General features: G+C 42.3%; 1 protein-coding gene across 2 annotated transcripts in view; it reads left to right on the top strand.

The window, feature by feature from the left end:
* Positions 1 to 16,272, top strand: part of FGFRL1 (fibroblast growth factor receptor like 1) — a 196,941-nt gene extending 180,669 nt beyond the window's left edge. For both annotated transcript variants that reach the window (XM_075571428.1, XM_075571435.1), the window contains exons 4-7: positions 2,682 to 2,762; positions 5,991 to 6,275; positions 8,939 to 9,292; positions 12,893 to 16,272. In XM_075571428.1, coding sequence (XP_075427543.1) covers positions 2,682 to 2,762; positions 5,991 to 6,275; positions 8,939 to 9,292; positions 12,893 to 13,293 — 1,121 coding nt within the window. In that variant the 3' untranslated portion in view covers positions 13,294 to 16,272. The remainder of the gene's footprint in view (positions 1 to 2,681; positions 2,763 to 5,990; positions 6,276 to 8,938; positions 9,293 to 12,892) is intronic.
* Positions 16,273 to 17,322: the final 1,050 nt, after the last annotated feature.

The following is a 17,322-nucleotide window of genomic DNA, read 5'->3' as shown; positions in this document are numbered from 1 at the left end:
GGGTATTCCACTCTTTGTTCAACGACCAAAGAAGATTAGGATGTATACATGTGATAAATACTTGTATTTGAAGCAAAGCTGCTGCCACACTGGAAAGTACCATGTATGGCAATAATCGGCAGTCATATGTTACAAATGCTGCGGTGAAGAAGTTATCTTTCTTTTTAACTTAGGATGATGTACACAGCTTTTAGGAGCTCACGATTTTAGGGGAAAGATCCCGGGCATTAACTTAAGATCAATACAAAATTGATACGTTGCGTTCTTTGAAAACTCCCAACTTCAAGTGACTGTTGGCAGGAAGACGACTTGTCTTAGACCCATCATTTTTTTTTAATTTTGTTACAGATTCCCATTTTACTTGTTCAATTCTACGGGGAACAGGAGCAGAAATATTTAGGGATAAAATGGGTGGAAGTAGTCTTTAATAAACGCATTGAAGACAAACTGAGACGTACAAACTGGCTATGTCGTTGATATAACCAAATACTGTACGTAAATAACGTGAGTAGAAATCAGAAAAAGTGCTTCACAATTGTTCTGTAGTGGGACCCACTCACACATACTCTTTAGTGGTCCTAGGCTTAAAGTTCAGCACAGAATTCCAATCTTTAGTCAGAGAAACCGCTCCTCACAAGAAGAAAACAGAAATGTAAAACATACAGTAGCATCAAATTGTTTACTGGACAATGTAAAACAAATAAGGGGGGGGGCGGGAGAATGAAAATTCAATCACACTCCCAATGTAATTCTCGCCTTGAGTGTCATAAGAGCACACTCATACTGTACCACACTCTGGACAGGATACCTTCGTTCTCGTCTCCCGGCCAGTACACGCGTCTTTGGGGGTCGCGTAACTAACAGCTCCACCGCGTCCGCACCGGAGGAATTCCAAGATGGCCGCCAGAGCGCGTGGATTGTGGCCTACGAGTGTCAGATTTTGACTTCTCCCAAAGCGTTTCACGGGAATCAGCGGCTTGCTCGGCATTCTCCTCAAGTCTCTCTCTTCAGTCTTTTGTAATCCTTTGCTTGTCCACATCCAATGGCATTTTTAGGCTGTTTTGTTGACAAAGGTCCATTTGGAACACTTAAGGTGTTTTATATGGTTGTTCCTGGAACATTCAAAAACACATTTTTATACAACCTTTAATATTGAAAAATATTCTACTCTACATTAGCATCATTAACTACATTTAAACTACTGGAGACATTAAAACAACATTGGAGTATTCTTTAGCACAGGTGTGCGCAGACTTCTTGAGCTGCTGCCCCCTTCCCGGGATCCGCAGCGTTCACGCCCCGCCCCCAATGGCTAGGCGTCAAATGACATCGCGGGTCATGTCACGTCACTTGACCCCACCGCGTCATTTGACGCATGTTGCCGTGGCGATGCGTCACGAAGACCCGGCTGGCAGCAGGTAAGTGAGTTACAGAGGCCTCACGCCTCCCCAGGCATTTAATTTAAATGCCGTGGGGAAGAGCGCGGGGCCACTGTAACCGCCGCGCCCCACCTAGAATTCTCCCGCCCCCCCTGGGGGGCACGCCCCCCCAGTTTGCGCACCGCTGCTTTAGCATATACATTTCAGTCTGTTTTTCTCGTACATGTTTCTTGTAAATCCCATTTTGTATGATCAAAATGTAATATTTAACTGAAACTAAAATGAGGAGAGAAAAAGTGTTAATAGCAATTCACAACACTGAATCATGAATGAAAATGTCGCGAATAACATGTTTATTATATATTTATTATAATTCTTCACAATTTACTCAATTAGCCACATTAAAAGTTGCACAATAAGCACTTTATTAAGTATAAACTTTTATAGACCTGCATTTCTGTTTGCCCTTTTTCTGTTTTGTTGAATTCATTTAATAATCACTTGCCTAAAAAATGGCAGCGACTCGCCACTGGATATGTGCCACCAGATTTTCAGAATGCCTCTGCTTCAGCAGTCGTTGACTGAGCCACTGCTTGAGCCACCTGTGCTGAAACAGGGATATCCTTAAAACCTGACCTGTTGTTGGCCCTTGAGGACTAAAAACAGAAATTGATGTCTTCATTTTATTCTACTCTATTCAATTGCATTATGTTCTTTTCATATTTCACCTGCTCATATTTCCTGAACAAAGCATCGATTTGGAAAAAGCACACACAAAAAAACATGCCATGAAAGGGGAAGAAGGGATCTTCTTTTAAAGTAATTACAACTAAATATGCAAAATAACTTTTCCTGATTGTGATAATTTGCTGCCAATATTCCCAGCAGTGTGAGCTGCAAACTGTAACAATAGATAATGTTACCTTAGTAATATAAGGATGCACTGTAGCTGCTGAGTTACTCTGACTGACAGATTGTTTGAACCTGAAAGGCAGCCAATAAGTGAACCCTGGGAAGCAGGATCTTTGATGATCGATCACGGGAGAACTAATCGATCGGCAACTTAGGTAATCAATAGCTATATACATTAAAACAAAAAAGGATTTAAAAAAAATGTTTTTTGAAGTGCTGCTTGAATTGCCACTTTAATTATATATTCGACTTAAGAAAAAGGTTATAGGATGATGAGGCCATTATGAGTCTGTAATACTGTTGTATTTGATTATAAACTATAAGTAAGCAAGAATGACTTCCCCATAGAATATGTGTTTTACAACGTGTTCTCTTTTATATATCCTGCAGATGATGCAAGCTCTGGCAAGACTAACCAACCCCCTGAGGGGCCCAACACAGAGTTTGAAGATTTCTCTGGCAAGCAGTGGGGTAGGTACCCACTTCTCCTATTCCCCTAACAGGATAAAAACTACATTTGGTTCATATTCAGATACCCAGTTTACATACAGTGTAGGCCAGGTCACTGATCTCCCCCACGACAACAAGCGTTGCTACGTCATGGACCTATGTCTCAGGGCACTCAAAGGGTTAAGGAGATAATGCACGCATGACCAATGGCGCTCACAGTAAAACACGCGGGAACAATGCAGTAGCATTAATGGGAGTAATTAGACCTGTACATCTTAAATAATTCTTGGCACAAATGCAACTGCACTGTTATGTCTGCACTGAATAGAACGTGGCGGGTATCTGTAGGCCCAATCATTCCAGCTGTCTTTATCAGGGTTTCAACCAGGAAAATAAGTCATTTAAGGAAATTCTAATGATGATATGATGCTGTTAGGGATAATTAATTAGTGATCATTTTTAAATAACCCATTTAGCATTGTGAGAATAGTTTTTCCCATCTATTCTAAATTCAGTATTGACTCTTATCGTTTGCAGGACACATTAATGATACTGCCCGTACGTATATATTGACCGTTGTGTCCTTCATTTGCGCATTGTCGCACTAAAGCCTGAAAAAGGGGTTGTTGAAAAACACAGATCATGACAAAAAGTTCCGTGTTTCCTGTCCTAAAAGGCTGTGAAATGACACTGGCTCACATAGCTGCACTTTCTCTGCTGACACACCAGCTGAAAAGAATGTATTGGTCAGAACACTGTTTTTCCACTTGAAAGCTAATGAAATGAATCTGCCTTTAATAAAAATCTAAATGTAAATGGTTGGTCCGTATCACTTGACGGGGGGAAGAGACAGTAACTTTCTAGAGGTATAAAAATATATATTTAAACTTCAGTCCAAATAATATTTAATGATCGGACCATCCTACAGATGTACCGTAGCAGGACTTACTGTTCACGGTGCCGGCCTCCCGATCGCAGGACAAACGCTGCTGGGGATCTAATCCAGAAGCATGGATGTTCCCCCCCCCCCCCCCCCACACCCTCCGCAGCGCGATGGCAGCAAACGCTGTCCCCAGCACCGCAGGCTATTGCTTCTTCGTCCGCGGTGCTGGGGGCAGTAAGTTTTACTACATCTGTATCGTGAGCTAATTAAACTTGAAGCATTAAACATTGCTGCGGTGTTAAAATGACACCAGATTTGTTATAACTTCTAATGTTTTCCAAATGTGAGAGTTTGGAACAACATGAGCCAAATGACCCAAATTATCACAAGGGAAGGCGGCTTTTCACAAGGCAAGACTCACGCCATGTTTCCGAGGCGTTTACTCACCAACGACTGGTGTTGGTAACAAAATAAAGGGCAATTGGCTAACAATGTTGCAATTGTCGATACTTTATCATAAATGATCTTGATACTGAGTGGTGGCTTGTGAAAGGAGGTTAGGTTTACCATTGTGTCAAGGGTGGCCAACTCCCGTCCTAAAGGGGCCGCCAACAGGTCAGGTTTTCAGGATATCCCTGCTTCAGCACAGGCGGCTCAGTCAGTATGACCTGTGCTGAAGAAAGGAAATCCTGAAAACCTGATCCGTTTGGTTGTCCTTGAGGTCTGGAGTTGGCCGCCCCTGTGCTAAACATTCAGAGAGGATTGACAGCGGCAGCGTCACGGCGACATTCTCTTTAATAATGATCATTTATTTATAATGCGCCAACATATTCCGTAGCGCTGTACTACAGGAGGACGAAAACATTACATTACAATATCAAACATTACCATATATTGGTACAGCGGGTAAAGAGCAGGTTTCTGTTCTCTGGAAGGCTGGTCTACAACTCTGTTTCTAAGGTGTACAGCAGGGGTGCACAAACTGGGGGGTGGGGGGTAGATTTTGCTGGGGGGCGCGGGCTGTTGCAGAGGCCCCGTGCTCTTCCCCACGACATTTAAATTAAATGCCGGGGTATCTCATGAGGCCTCTGCAACACTTGACTTACCCAGATTCAGCCGCTCAGTGACGCGTCGCCATGGCAACACGGCGTCAAATGACGCCGCAGGTCACGTGATGTGAGGTCACATGACCCCGGAGCGTCATTTCACGATGCTCTAAGGTAGGGCGTGGGGGCGCAGGTGATGCAGCAGGGAAGACAGGGGGGCGTAGCACAAAAAGTTTGCGCTCCCCTGGTGTACAGGATACAGCGGAAAAGTTTTACTTGACTAACTATCCTTCTGTTCCATACATTTGTCATGAGTAATTGATTTTCAGTGCTGAAAAGACACACCTTCACTTGCAAGGGCTTCTGCCGTCACATACCTGTACCTGTATACAGTACCCAGAGAACTGTTGTCATATTTATATCGGAATACCAATGATTCATTCAATCTGCTGAAATAATGTATTGTAATAATAGTTCATATTGGTCCTAAAGATGTGAAATCAGCCACGGTTTTCACCCTGCGGTTTTCTTAATGGTCTATTTATGTTTTACCCCTTAGCCTTTTTGCCATGTGATTGATAAGGTGAGAACTGTCCACTTTGTGAAAACAGCACACCTAAATGACCCTTGCACACATAATTTGACCCTTGCACAAGTGAAGCTGGCGGTATAAAAACAATCTGACCATCCTAAATCTTGTTGTGTAAAATTGCACCTAACCTTGGAACAGCAACCAATGGTAAATACCGCAGATTTAAATCTAATTGTGAAGGAGGGAAATACATGATTGTTTTGAGTTCCCTTTCACATTCAGCCTCACCTTACAGATACTTTCTGTGGTTTGAGCTCTTTAGGCCAACTCCAGTCCTCAAGGGCCACCAACAGGTCAGGTTTTCAAGGCATCCCTTTTTCAGCACAGGTGGCACATAATGATTGAGCCACCTGTGCTGAAGCAAGGATATCCTGAAAAAATGACCTGTTGGTGGCCCTTGAGGACTGGAGTTGCCCACCCGTCCTTTAGATGCTTTTACAGTGTGTCAGTAACACAACATTAGGCAGCAAGTTGTGTCAGGTCCTTGTTCCTTCAAGGCACTGCTGGGGCGAACCAGCATAAATTCAAGGCAGCCACCCTAAGAAAACTCTGCAGATGAGAGGAAGCTTCGTAACTCCATTTGTATCCCTGTAAAGTTCAAGTATTTCAAACTGACCATGCACTACAAACCAGCATGAAAAGTGTACACAAAGCTATTAATGCCAGCGTTTTAAATCTAAAAGCTTATGTACGAGCAGTATCATCTGAACCGGTGTTCTTCCTTGCAGCCCGGCCGCGGTTCACCCACCCAGCTAAAATGAGAAAGAGAGTCATAGCTCAGCCAGTGGGAAGCTCGGCGCGACTGAGGTGCTTCGCTAGTGGGAACCCCAGGCCGGATATCACCTGGATGAAAGACGGCAAGCCCCTAACCTCCCAGGAGATGGGAGAAAACAAGAAAAAGAAATGGACCCTCAACATCAAGAACCTGCAGCCCGAGGACAGCGGAAAATACACATGCCGGGTTTTCAACAAAGTGGGAGAGATTAATGCGACGTACAAAGTCGATGTGATCGGTAAGTACCAAATGTTGGATTCAAGGGAAGATATTCTCCCAGGTGCCAGTCTGTGCCTATGTCTCATTTCCCCGGCTCTGGAATGAAAAGCACATGGGGCAACAGCTCTTGTGTTCAGAATGAGAGAACCTGATTGACATCTGGTAACAATAAAGATGCAGCTGTGTAGAGACACTAAAAACATGTGTTTACACTAAAACCAGGAGCAGAGACAGGAAAATGAATCAAACCTCGTCCTGATGGCAGATTTGGCATTTTCCTTCTTTTTTTTTTTTTTTTTTTATCAAAACCAGAGTTAAAAACCCAAGAACAAAACCATTTCTTGTGTTATGCGGGAAGAGAAACACATCAGCTTCATTGTAGTTGTATGCAGGCTTGAGAACGTTTACACCCTGTGGTTGTGTGAACATGTGTTGACTAAATGCAAAAGCTATTATTAAAAGAACGATGAGAAGGAAAAAAGCAATACCAAACAAATAGAATTATAAAGTGTGAACAAGATCCTGATCATGGGATAATCTGCTGTAACATATCCACATTTACTTCAGTGTGTATATATATATATATATACACATATATATATATATATATATAAAGCAGAGTACAGTGTTTTCTCGACACTGTTTTAGCCATTGAATCCTTTGTATATCAGTATTGCTTGACCTGAAGTAGAGAGGATAACTCTCGAAAGCTTGACCTATAACATAAATTGTTAGTCCAATAAAAAAGGTATCACCTAATACTGAAGAACTCATTTATTCTGCACTATATATAAATACATAAATACATAAAATCAAATAAAAAATGAATAGACGATACCGTTCTGTGGCTAACGAAATGCTTTTATTTGTGCAAGCTTTCGAGATACACTGATTTCTTTTTCCGGCGATGTTACAGTGGATAAAGCAAGAAAGGTTTTTACTTAAAAACAGTGCATCCTTGAATGTATCTGTGGGTGAAGCCTATCCCTCTTCCCTGTGCAGTATGTGATTTATAAGGTGTTAAATGGTCCCTGAATGTTAGTGATGTAAGAGTGTGTGTGTGTGTGTGTGTGTGTGTGTGTGTGTGTGTGTGTGTGTGTGTGTGTGTGTGTGTGTGTGTGTGTGTGTGTGTGTGTACAGTATGTGTGTAATAAATATAAATGTATAAAGCGCCCACAGTGTATACAGCACTTTACAAAAGGTGTGCGTCGAGTGGGAGTGTATACTGTACCAATGGTGTGGGTAGGAGTAGAAATGTAAGAGGGTGTTGCATTACTATTAATGTATGTAGCTACTATGTGTAGATAGATACATTCCAGGATGCACTGTTTTTAAGTAAAACCCTTTCTTGCTTTATCCATTGTAACACCGACGGAAGAAGAGATCAGGGTACCTTGAAAGCTCGCACAAATAGCCACAGAACGGTATCGTCTATTCGTTTTTGATTATTAAGCTCGGCTAACACGGTACAGATACCTCTACATCTACATATACTGTATATACTTGTGTCCTTAAATGTGTCACCGGCTTCTATATATCCAAATTCCCACTGGGTTCTTGCTGTGGAATTTTTTTCTTATGCTGTACTATGTCACCTCAGTCTGTTTGCAGTCTGCTGAGATGTGACCTTTTTTGCCGTTGTTATATTTTTTATGATAGTACTTGCCTTTTTCCAGCACTCACAGGACACACTTCTCCATTAACCCCCCCTGTCCCATAGAGTCATAAAGGCCCATACCGAGTTAGCACAAACTGAACTCCGGTAACAGCAGCACTTGTTATGTTTAATAGACTGTCACTAGAATTAGGAAGCTGTCCGGGTTTGAAAACACGGTAACATTGATGGTTACGGCAGACTGTACAGCGCTGATATCTCTGCCTACTCTTTTCCTTTTTTGTGTCCCCTGAATTTCTATTTTATTTGGCATACAGGGGATGCACATAAATCTGATAATAATGGATACTGAGACCAGACTGGCCCACCTCAAAAATGGTTATATTAAGGTTTGAAATATTTGAGCAACTATTTTAGTTTTCTAGGTTGTACAATTCACTTTCATATTTCTCTACAGCATATCGTTTTTTTTTTTTTTAAATCGAATTCAAGTCAGAGTGTTAGACATTTTTAGTACTGTATCCCTTTTTATTTATTATTTTACATGTAATGATCAAACTAGAATTTATCGGGTCCAGTTATTGCTATCACTTGGTGGAAATAAATCAAAATGAAACTGTACTTTTTAATATGTCTACTTTAAAAAAAATTGCTTTTTGATTGTGTGCAAAAATGTACCGTGTCCGCTGAGTTTAATTGACTGTAGTGGAACGTGCAAGCTTTTTTATTATTACTTCTGTCTCCTTTTGGAGAGGCAGGAAAGCAATGCCCAGAGCTTACAGCCTGACTGCCAAGTACTGCAGAGATTGCGGAATTAAAGTACACTTTATTTGTGTGGGATAATGCAGGATACTTTACTTTATAATTAGATTGAAAACATAGGATTTTAATGAGTTAGGTATGAAAGCACATATTTTAAAAGTGTGACAAATGCTGAATTCTTACACAGCTCCTAAAACGAAATGTGTGTGCATCGGGAGCGCTGACATGTTAATGCATTTGCTGCGGGAAAACGAAAAATGTACATGTTAACTGAACGGCATGTATTCCTTCTGTGTTTCCATCAGAGAGAATGAGATCTAAACCAATACTGACAGGTACCCATCCTGTCAACACTACAGTGGAGTTTGGGGGAACGACATCTTTCCAGTGCAAAGTTCGTAGTGACGTGAAGCCTGTTATCCAGTGGTTAAAGCGAGTGGAATATGGCAAAGAGAACAAGTACAATTCCACCATTGATGTCGGTGGACAGAAATTTGTTGTGCTGCCAACGGGAGAAGTTTGGTCCCGGCCTGACGGCTCCTACCTGAATAAGTTTATCATAACACGAGCCAAAGAAGAGGATGCTGGCATGTACATTTGTCTCGGTGCTAACACAATTGGATATAGCGTCAAAAGTGCTTTTCTAACAGTATTGCCAGGTGAGCATAACACAGACCTAATTGTATTTTATAAGCTACTGAATTGTTTGGTTTTGTAGCTGTTAATGGGCCACCACAGGAGATCTTCGGAAATCACGTGTATCTGTAAGAATTCCAGGTCTGTTAGGCTGGGGCCATAGAGGGGGAAGCAGGGCGGAGGCGCGCTGACGCTGAGGCTCGCCTGCTGAAATCTGCGCAATTTCATGCTCATGCAGGCGAGCCAGCGGGCGAGATCGGGAGGCGGGGGGAGACAGAGAGGCGGGGCAGTGACATCGCTGGGCCAATCGCCCGCGACGCACCAATGTCACGGCGCCGACGTCACAGCGCCGTGATGTTGATGCTGCTCCGCGCTGATTGGATGTTTTCAGCCGACAGCGCTCTGAAAAACAGTTTGGCTGTCGGCTGAAAAATCCAGCGCCTCAGCACGCCTGCGGACGCTCGCGTGAGCCCCCTCTAAAGACATCCTCATGGAGGATGCAGGGGCTCAGCGCGGAGCGTCCGCACGGCTCAGCACGGATGTGCCTTCTATGACCTTAAGCTGATGTGTCCCATTGTGTTCTTCCGTCATTAGAAGTGAAGTGTTAGAAACACTTGAATACCTGATATATAAACTACATCTATGAACTCATTCTTAGCAAAGGAATTTAGGACCAAATGAGTACTAAAACTCTCAACTATGTCATGTAATAGAGATGTTGTAGTATAAAATGACATTTGTACTAAAGCTAAAAGAAGCACTCCTGGCGATGCAGTAAAAAAAGGTTTGAAGCAAGAGGTCTCCAGAGCTGAACCGCGTTGATTTCAGCTCCGGGGACCCCTGCTTCCCGAGATATTTACCTATGTGTTGCTGGTATTTCTGCAGTTTAAGGCTCCCACATCACGTGGACCAATAGAAAGTCACAAGGGATGACATCACGGCTTCCTATTGGCCCACAGGACTCGGGACCTTCAAGCCACCATACTTATAGCCCTGACTAGCCCTGTCTGGGCTGCTACCGACACCCGTTTTTGAGGTAAGTATCCCAGGAAGCAGGTGGTCCCCAGAGCTGAAATAAAACGCAGTTCACCTCCGGAGACCCCCCCTGCTTCAAACCTATTTTAAAAAGGTGTCACCAGGGGTGCTTCTTTAATGGTGGAAGGTATAGTTCCACCTACAATTGTTTTAGCATAGGGTGGAATCAGGGGATTTCTGGAACAGGACTGCCATAATTTCAGCTATGTGGATTCCCTGCTTCCTGAGATACTTGCTTGTGAAGGTACCACAAGTACCATACCCCAGAGGTTTAAATCTCTGCGACAAGTAGGCCAGTAGGAAGCTGCGACGTGATCAGCAGCTTTCTATTGGCCTGTGTGCTGCGGGAGATTTAAGAACCAGGAATTACCAGGAGCACGTACGGCGGTAAGTATGTATTTGACATCCTTAACTAAATAACTAGTTTTTAATGATGTAAATATTACATATTGGTCTACTGCAGTGTTTTTTGACTGGGGTTGTGAGTTGGGTTCCCCGGGCATCCTTAAAGAGTTTCTTGCAATGTTCTGGTCATTTGAAAGTTGTACTAAATACAGAAGAATTTACAATGCATCTGATCTCAGACACGGTATTAGAGCGGGTTGGGGTTCCTTACAATGCATCTGATCTCAGACACTATTAGAGAGGGTTGGGGTTCCTTACAATGCATCTGATCTCAGACACACTATTGAGGGTTGAGGTTCCTTACAATGCATCTTATCTCAGACGCGCTATTAGAGAGAGTTAGGGTTCCTTACAATGCATCAGATCTCAGATGCGCTATTAGAGAGGGTCGGGGTTAGTATGTCATAATATAATTATAGTTATAACAGTGTGAAATGCCTATAATTCCATATTGATACACAATAAGTGCACATACTGTGACATTCAATGTGAATTTAAAATGGGATCTTTTAAACACTTACGAAAGTGGTATTTGGTAGGGGGGGGGGGGAAATAGACAAAAAACAAACAAGGTTGCTGCTCAAACCCTCCGAGAAAAATGTTCCAGCAAATCTTCCAAGATGTAATTTTCTCCACATCAGGGGATCGCAACCCCAAAAAACGAAAAGAAAGGCACAAATTAGTGTAATATGCTTATGGCACAAGGAGTATGTGTGGTTGGCAAATATGGTCCTACTCACATTTTCCCCCAAACAACGGGCATGTCTAGAAAACAGTGGCAAATGAATCCTGTGGAAGTCTGAAGTTGTACTTTATATGAAAGTAAAAGAAAGGAGAGCGCTGGTGCAGACGGTATAGAACTTTATATGGTAGAAAAAACTTTTCAAATTAACACTTACAATAAGTGAGTTCTTTAAACCATGTATCTGTAACAGATGCACTCCCTGGAATCGGAGGTTCTTTCTCCGAGCGCCACTCCTATCCTGGATACCGGCGACTGGTGATCAGTCCTCCTCACTTCCGGGTATGAGTCCCGAATATTTCTCCGCTCTGGTGGAGGGCGTGTCTTTCTCTCTCTCACTTTTTCCTTCTCGGTTAGGATGAGAGCCACTCAACGCGTTTCACCGCAGGTTTGTTCTGAGGAAGCCGTAAGCGGTGAAACGCGTTAAGTGGCTCTCATCCTAAACGAGGAGGAAAAAGTGAGAGAGCGAGAGAAAAAGACGCGCTTGCTCAGAACCATTTGCCACTGTTTTCTGGACATGCCCGTTGTTTGGGGGGAAAATGTGACTAGGACCATATTTGCCAACCACACATACCCCTTGTGCCATAGGCATATTAGACTAATTTGTGCCTTTCTTATCTTTTTTGGGGTTGGGCTCCCATTATTGACATTATTGCACCTATTATTGCGTGGTAATGCACTATATGGAGCAATTTGGCATGTGAATCGCACAATGTTGTAATTCGCAGCTAGATTACTTTGGATAGAGCCACGAGAAATAGCACAATACACCTCACGGCAGCAGTAACACGTTATTGTGCGACAACGTGTGCAGTAACGTCTGCTACAGTATGTCGATAGGAAAAAAAAAACAAATGATACAATGCAATCTAATACATCTAACCATGACACAATATTCTGGAATCTTTAAATTGTCTCAGAAAATGACTGCTATTACATTAAAAGCACTTGATGAACATCATATTGTCTGGCAGAGCTGAATCTGGAATCTAAAACTATGTGCAACTGGACCACATAGTTTACATTTCTGGCTTGTTGACATTAGAGTAAGGTATTAGTGACAATTAACCACATTTCATCTTCTAGTTTGTGTAAGGAAGCCAGACTCGCTGCTGAGCGATGGTATTTTGAAACCATATGTGGTCAGGCTGAGTTTATACTGCTACATCTAGAAAACGCGAAATAAAACAGAACCTTGGAGATCACCACTGAACAAAAGCAAATGTTTGTTTGTCCTTTAAGACCTTAATGGGACACCAACAACAAAGCATTATTTGTTGGCTTCCTGCATTGCTTCTTGGCAGCAGTTTTGTTATCAAGAAACCATAGTCGGCTGTGTTATGTTTGACATCTGTTTTTCATTTTTCTCCTGTGGTTTTAATCATCTATATTTTTTTCCTCCTTTGCCTACTTCCATACCTCCTGGAAACTCGACCTGCAGATCCAAAGCCTCCCAGTGCACCTGTGGCTTCTTCCACTAGCAGCCTTCCGTGGCCTGTGATTATCGGGATCCCTGCTGGAGCTGTTTTCATATTTGGGACAATTCTTCTGTGGCTCTGTCAGACCAAAAAGAGGCCTTGCTCTCCTCCAGCTGCGGCAGCCGTCCATCGACAACAACCGAGGGTCTGCATACCGCAGATGCCAGACAAAGACTGCATCTCCTCCATAAACTATGAGGAATATGTTGCTCAACAGCAACATTTATTGCCGCAAGGACCTGTTTTAGCACCTGGAGTGGCGTCAAAAATGTACCCAAAGATTTACACAGACATCCACACTCATACACATTCTCACGTGGAAGGCAAGGTTCACCAGCATCAACATATCCACTATCAGTGTTAAATGCTAGCCTCAAAAAGACTTCTTGGTTCAGCGTACACTGCCAGTACACATGGATGAAAAGATGTTGTGTTTGAATCAAAGAAATATTTGACTTAGAAATGGAATAATGAAGGATAACGGAATCCCTGAAAACCTGAAAAATGAGGACATTCTTGCTGTTGTTATGGCAAAAGAAGACGCACTGGGCTCCTGCCCTTAGGCTGAGCTTATAGTCCAGGCTGCATTGATGGTGACGCAACCAATGACGACGCTGTTACAAAAGTTGTAATTGAGTTTTTGTGAAGTCGCTGGCTGCAGGGGGCAGCGACATCGGGTAGAGGCTATGTGATTGGTTAATTGCAGTCACGGGGTGCGGCAGTCGCTGTAAATCTTAAAATCTATTGATTTAGCCGATTTTGGTTACGCCGTCGTGTCGTCACGGTCGCACCCTCTATAGGCGCACGCGACAGTTAAATCTACTTGCTTTGGCGCTGCGCGCCGTCGCTGTAGCCTGCACTATAAGCTCAGCCTTAGAGTGGGACAAAATGTTGGTCGGTATAATATTCCACTTGAGGGCCACTCATGCCTGTTACTTTTGTCATCGATGTCTTTTACTTGTTGCACACTTTGCTGTCGGACCGAAATGCTTACTCATTCTAAACAATTCACCAGAGAATATCTGCTAGCAAAGGTCCGGCACCAAACAGGAGGAAACATCAGGCGGGAATGATGTGGAAGTAATTGCATGAAAAGTAAAGGATAGCAATAGATATAAGCTAACATGTTTGTTCACAGAAGGGAGAATGTTTGCACCTGTATCATTGTTTTTTTTTATTACGGGCATTTCCCAAGTTCCCCAAAGTGCATACACCCCTTCTGAAGCATCACAGGAAGAGACATGAAGAAGTAAGACATTGTGGTTAACACATATTTATAATAGTAACTTCTGATGTCTCTCTCCACTGCAAACCGTTTGTGGTTGTGCTAGATCAGGGGTGCGAAAACTCTTCTCCCTGCGTCCCCCTACCTGCTCTCACTCTACTCGTGCCCACCCCCCCCCCCCCTGCTCAGCTCCGGCTCAAATTACGCAGCGGGGTCACGTGACGTCACGTTGCCATGGCAACACGACATCACGTGACCCCCCGCGGCATCATTTGAAGCCAGGTTGCCATGGTGACGCGTCGCTGGAAAGTTAGGGTTAGTAAAGTTACAGAGGCCTCGCGTTATCCCCGGCATGTACTTTAAATGCCTTCGGGGGAAGGGCGGAGCCTCTGTAACCGCCGGGGCACGCCCCCCCAGTTTACGCACCCCCTGTGTTAGATCATACCCATGAATGGCAAACTAGATGCAGGAAGGACCCACAAAATCAATGCAAAAAAAAACCTGCGAATAAAACTCAATTGCTTAGTAAAAAAAAAAAGCAATGTGCGGAGTATGCATGTAAGTTGCATACTTCAGAAAAGAGATATGTTTCAGTCGATAAAAGCAAAATCGTTTCAATGGCTTTGAAGATGCCTTATAATCATTTTATTGATGATGTGGACTTGTTAAAACAATTCATGAGCATAGAAAACGCGTGTAATTCTATATAGATTTTAAACTAAAGCCATGTATATTTAATTTATTTTGTTAAACAGAAAAAAAAATGTCTATGTAAAATATTATTTTCATCCAAATGGTAATTTCTATACATATTTTTGAGAGTGAATGCTAAAAAAATAATAATGTGTATGGTTGTTGTGGATGAGACTCCCCGAAAAGATTGTAGAATGAAGCAGCTGTTGACTGCAAAATGGGGGCCAAAATGCACTTTTTATCCCTGTTTCACAATGAAGAGCTGCCTCATGTAGATTTCACCACGATCTTTATATTGCCACCAAAGCTGGAGTCATATTTTTGTATACTTTGCTAAAAAAAATATACATCTGTAAAAGTAATCAACATATTGACAATCTTGTATAGTAAGTCCCTCATTCCTAAGGTAAAAAAAAGCTTTATCAGACGTTTACTAAAACAAGGAAATGTTGAAGAGATTGTAGTTCTTTTGGTAAATTTAGCAGATATCTTATGGAGCATGAATTTATGTATGCGTGAGAGAGAGAGAGAGAGAGAGAGAGAGAGGTTTGTATGTATGTTTGCATGTATAAATAATATATGTATAATTACATCTAGTATATAGCCACTTGAAAATGTGTGCGTGTCTAAAGCAGCAGTGGATCCTAACGCCTTAAGCATCTTACTTTGTCTCTCTGAGCGAGACGACTGAACTTGGTATGCTCATATAGTAACACTTACATGTGGCCAAGTAGGTAGCACTGTTGTTTTAAGTGCATTTTGTTACACACATTTATAATACAGTAAAGCAGCAGCTTTGGTTGTTTGCTTTGTGCTCAACTTTAAATATGTGAAAAAGAACATCACCCCTAACATATGCTGAACTGATAGGTTATGCAGTAAACTTGGACTGAATACATTCTACTGCCCAGCTGTGCAGATTCAGGAACATTACTGCACGGTGGCTGCTGGGCATTCCCATCATGTCCAGGGGTGACGTTCTTATTGGACTCGTTAGAGTTTATTCACTAAAGCCTGGTAGCTGCCACCACACAACGTCCTCCAATTATTTAAATGAACTGTGCTTTAATGAATAACCTCCACTATCTGATGTACACCCTCCACTAAACACCAGGACCGTTGTATTTAGATTTAGAGGGTGTGTTTGTACAGATAAAAACAAATTCCCAAATTGTGGGCTAAATATCTTTTTATAAGATTTTATTTTTGCTAAAGACTTCTGAAATAAAAGATTTTTTTTTTTTGTAAATGCTAGGACAGTCCTGTTTGCCTAATGAAGATAAATGCCTGATAATACTTCCGCTGTAACTGCTCCTTTTTTGGCATCTAGATATGTAAAAGTGTATATTATACATTTTTTGTATAGTAAGATGTGTATAAAATGTGCCATATGTAGCTTTCATAAAATCTGCTTATGGTTCAGAATCGGCGGCTACTTTGTCTTACTTTCTACCAAACCTTGCAATCCTTGGCAGCTTTACTTACAGATGTATCCAGTGTTATTGCAGCTGTTAACACAACGCTATCACTCTCCCCCTCTTACCCTACTCCTCCACCCCCTTTTACATCCCCACTTTCGCTCATTCTACGCCCCTCCTCTAAAAACCTTTACCTCCTTGTAGGCGGACGCTCACAGAGGTATGCAAGGGAGACTGATTATAGTGAAATTAAATAAGCCTTTTATTGCGCCTGTTTCCTTAACATCAGGAAACCATCCAAACAAGGGGTAAACAAAGCTTCTATTCACTTGGGAGTATTTCTAGTGAAATACTATGCAGTTCACAACTCCCTTAGATAAGTATGTCTCCCAGCCCCAAACATATAGCATGAAATAAACAGATATAGAAAGTCTCATAAATTAAAGTCTTATCGGTTCCTTGTGGTTTGGAGGGAAAATCTTCTCTGTCCCTGGTTCAGCTCCCTTTTCCTCAGGGTGTGTCAGCATTCAGGTTTAGAAGTTTCCCCTGTGTCTTGAAAGCAGCTCTGCTGTTTCTTCTGGCAGGGCTCAAGACAAGTGTCTCCAAGTTCAGCTCAGGTGTGAGCTAAGGAGTCTCACTTCATGTCTCAAAAGACAGGCTTTTCTAAACCATCTAATCAGGCAGGTGGTGTTTGTTAATTGACTACCATAAGTTAACCACCACACTGCTGGATTAGAGGTACATTACCTGAACAGGGATAACTCCCCTGTTACACACCTCCTACATCTCTCCCACCCACCCCCAATAATCACACACACACCCTTTCTCTCCTGTTTATAACGCAGCTTTTATATGAGTCAATAAACAATAAATGTGAACATTTTACACATTTGTAAGTGTATTTTGGGGATTGGAAGATTCATTGTTTATATATGATTTTGTTAAGTGCAGATACACACATTTGTAGTTTAAAAAGTATAAGGAAATGTATTACTTCAAACCAAAAATGACTTGAAATCCGCAGGGGCATGTTACTCTAACTATGCATGGTGTGCCT

This window comes from Ascaphus truei, chromosome 1 (assembly GCF_040206685.1).
Source record: "Ascaphus truei isolate aAscTru1 chromosome 1, aAscTru1.hap1, whole genome shotgun sequence".
Lineage (NCBI taxonomy): Eukaryota > Metazoa > Chordata > Amphibia > Anura > Ascaphidae > Ascaphus > Ascaphus truei.
Note: the sequence above shows the minus strand (reverse complement) of the source record. Positions and strands in the feature narration are given on the sequence as shown.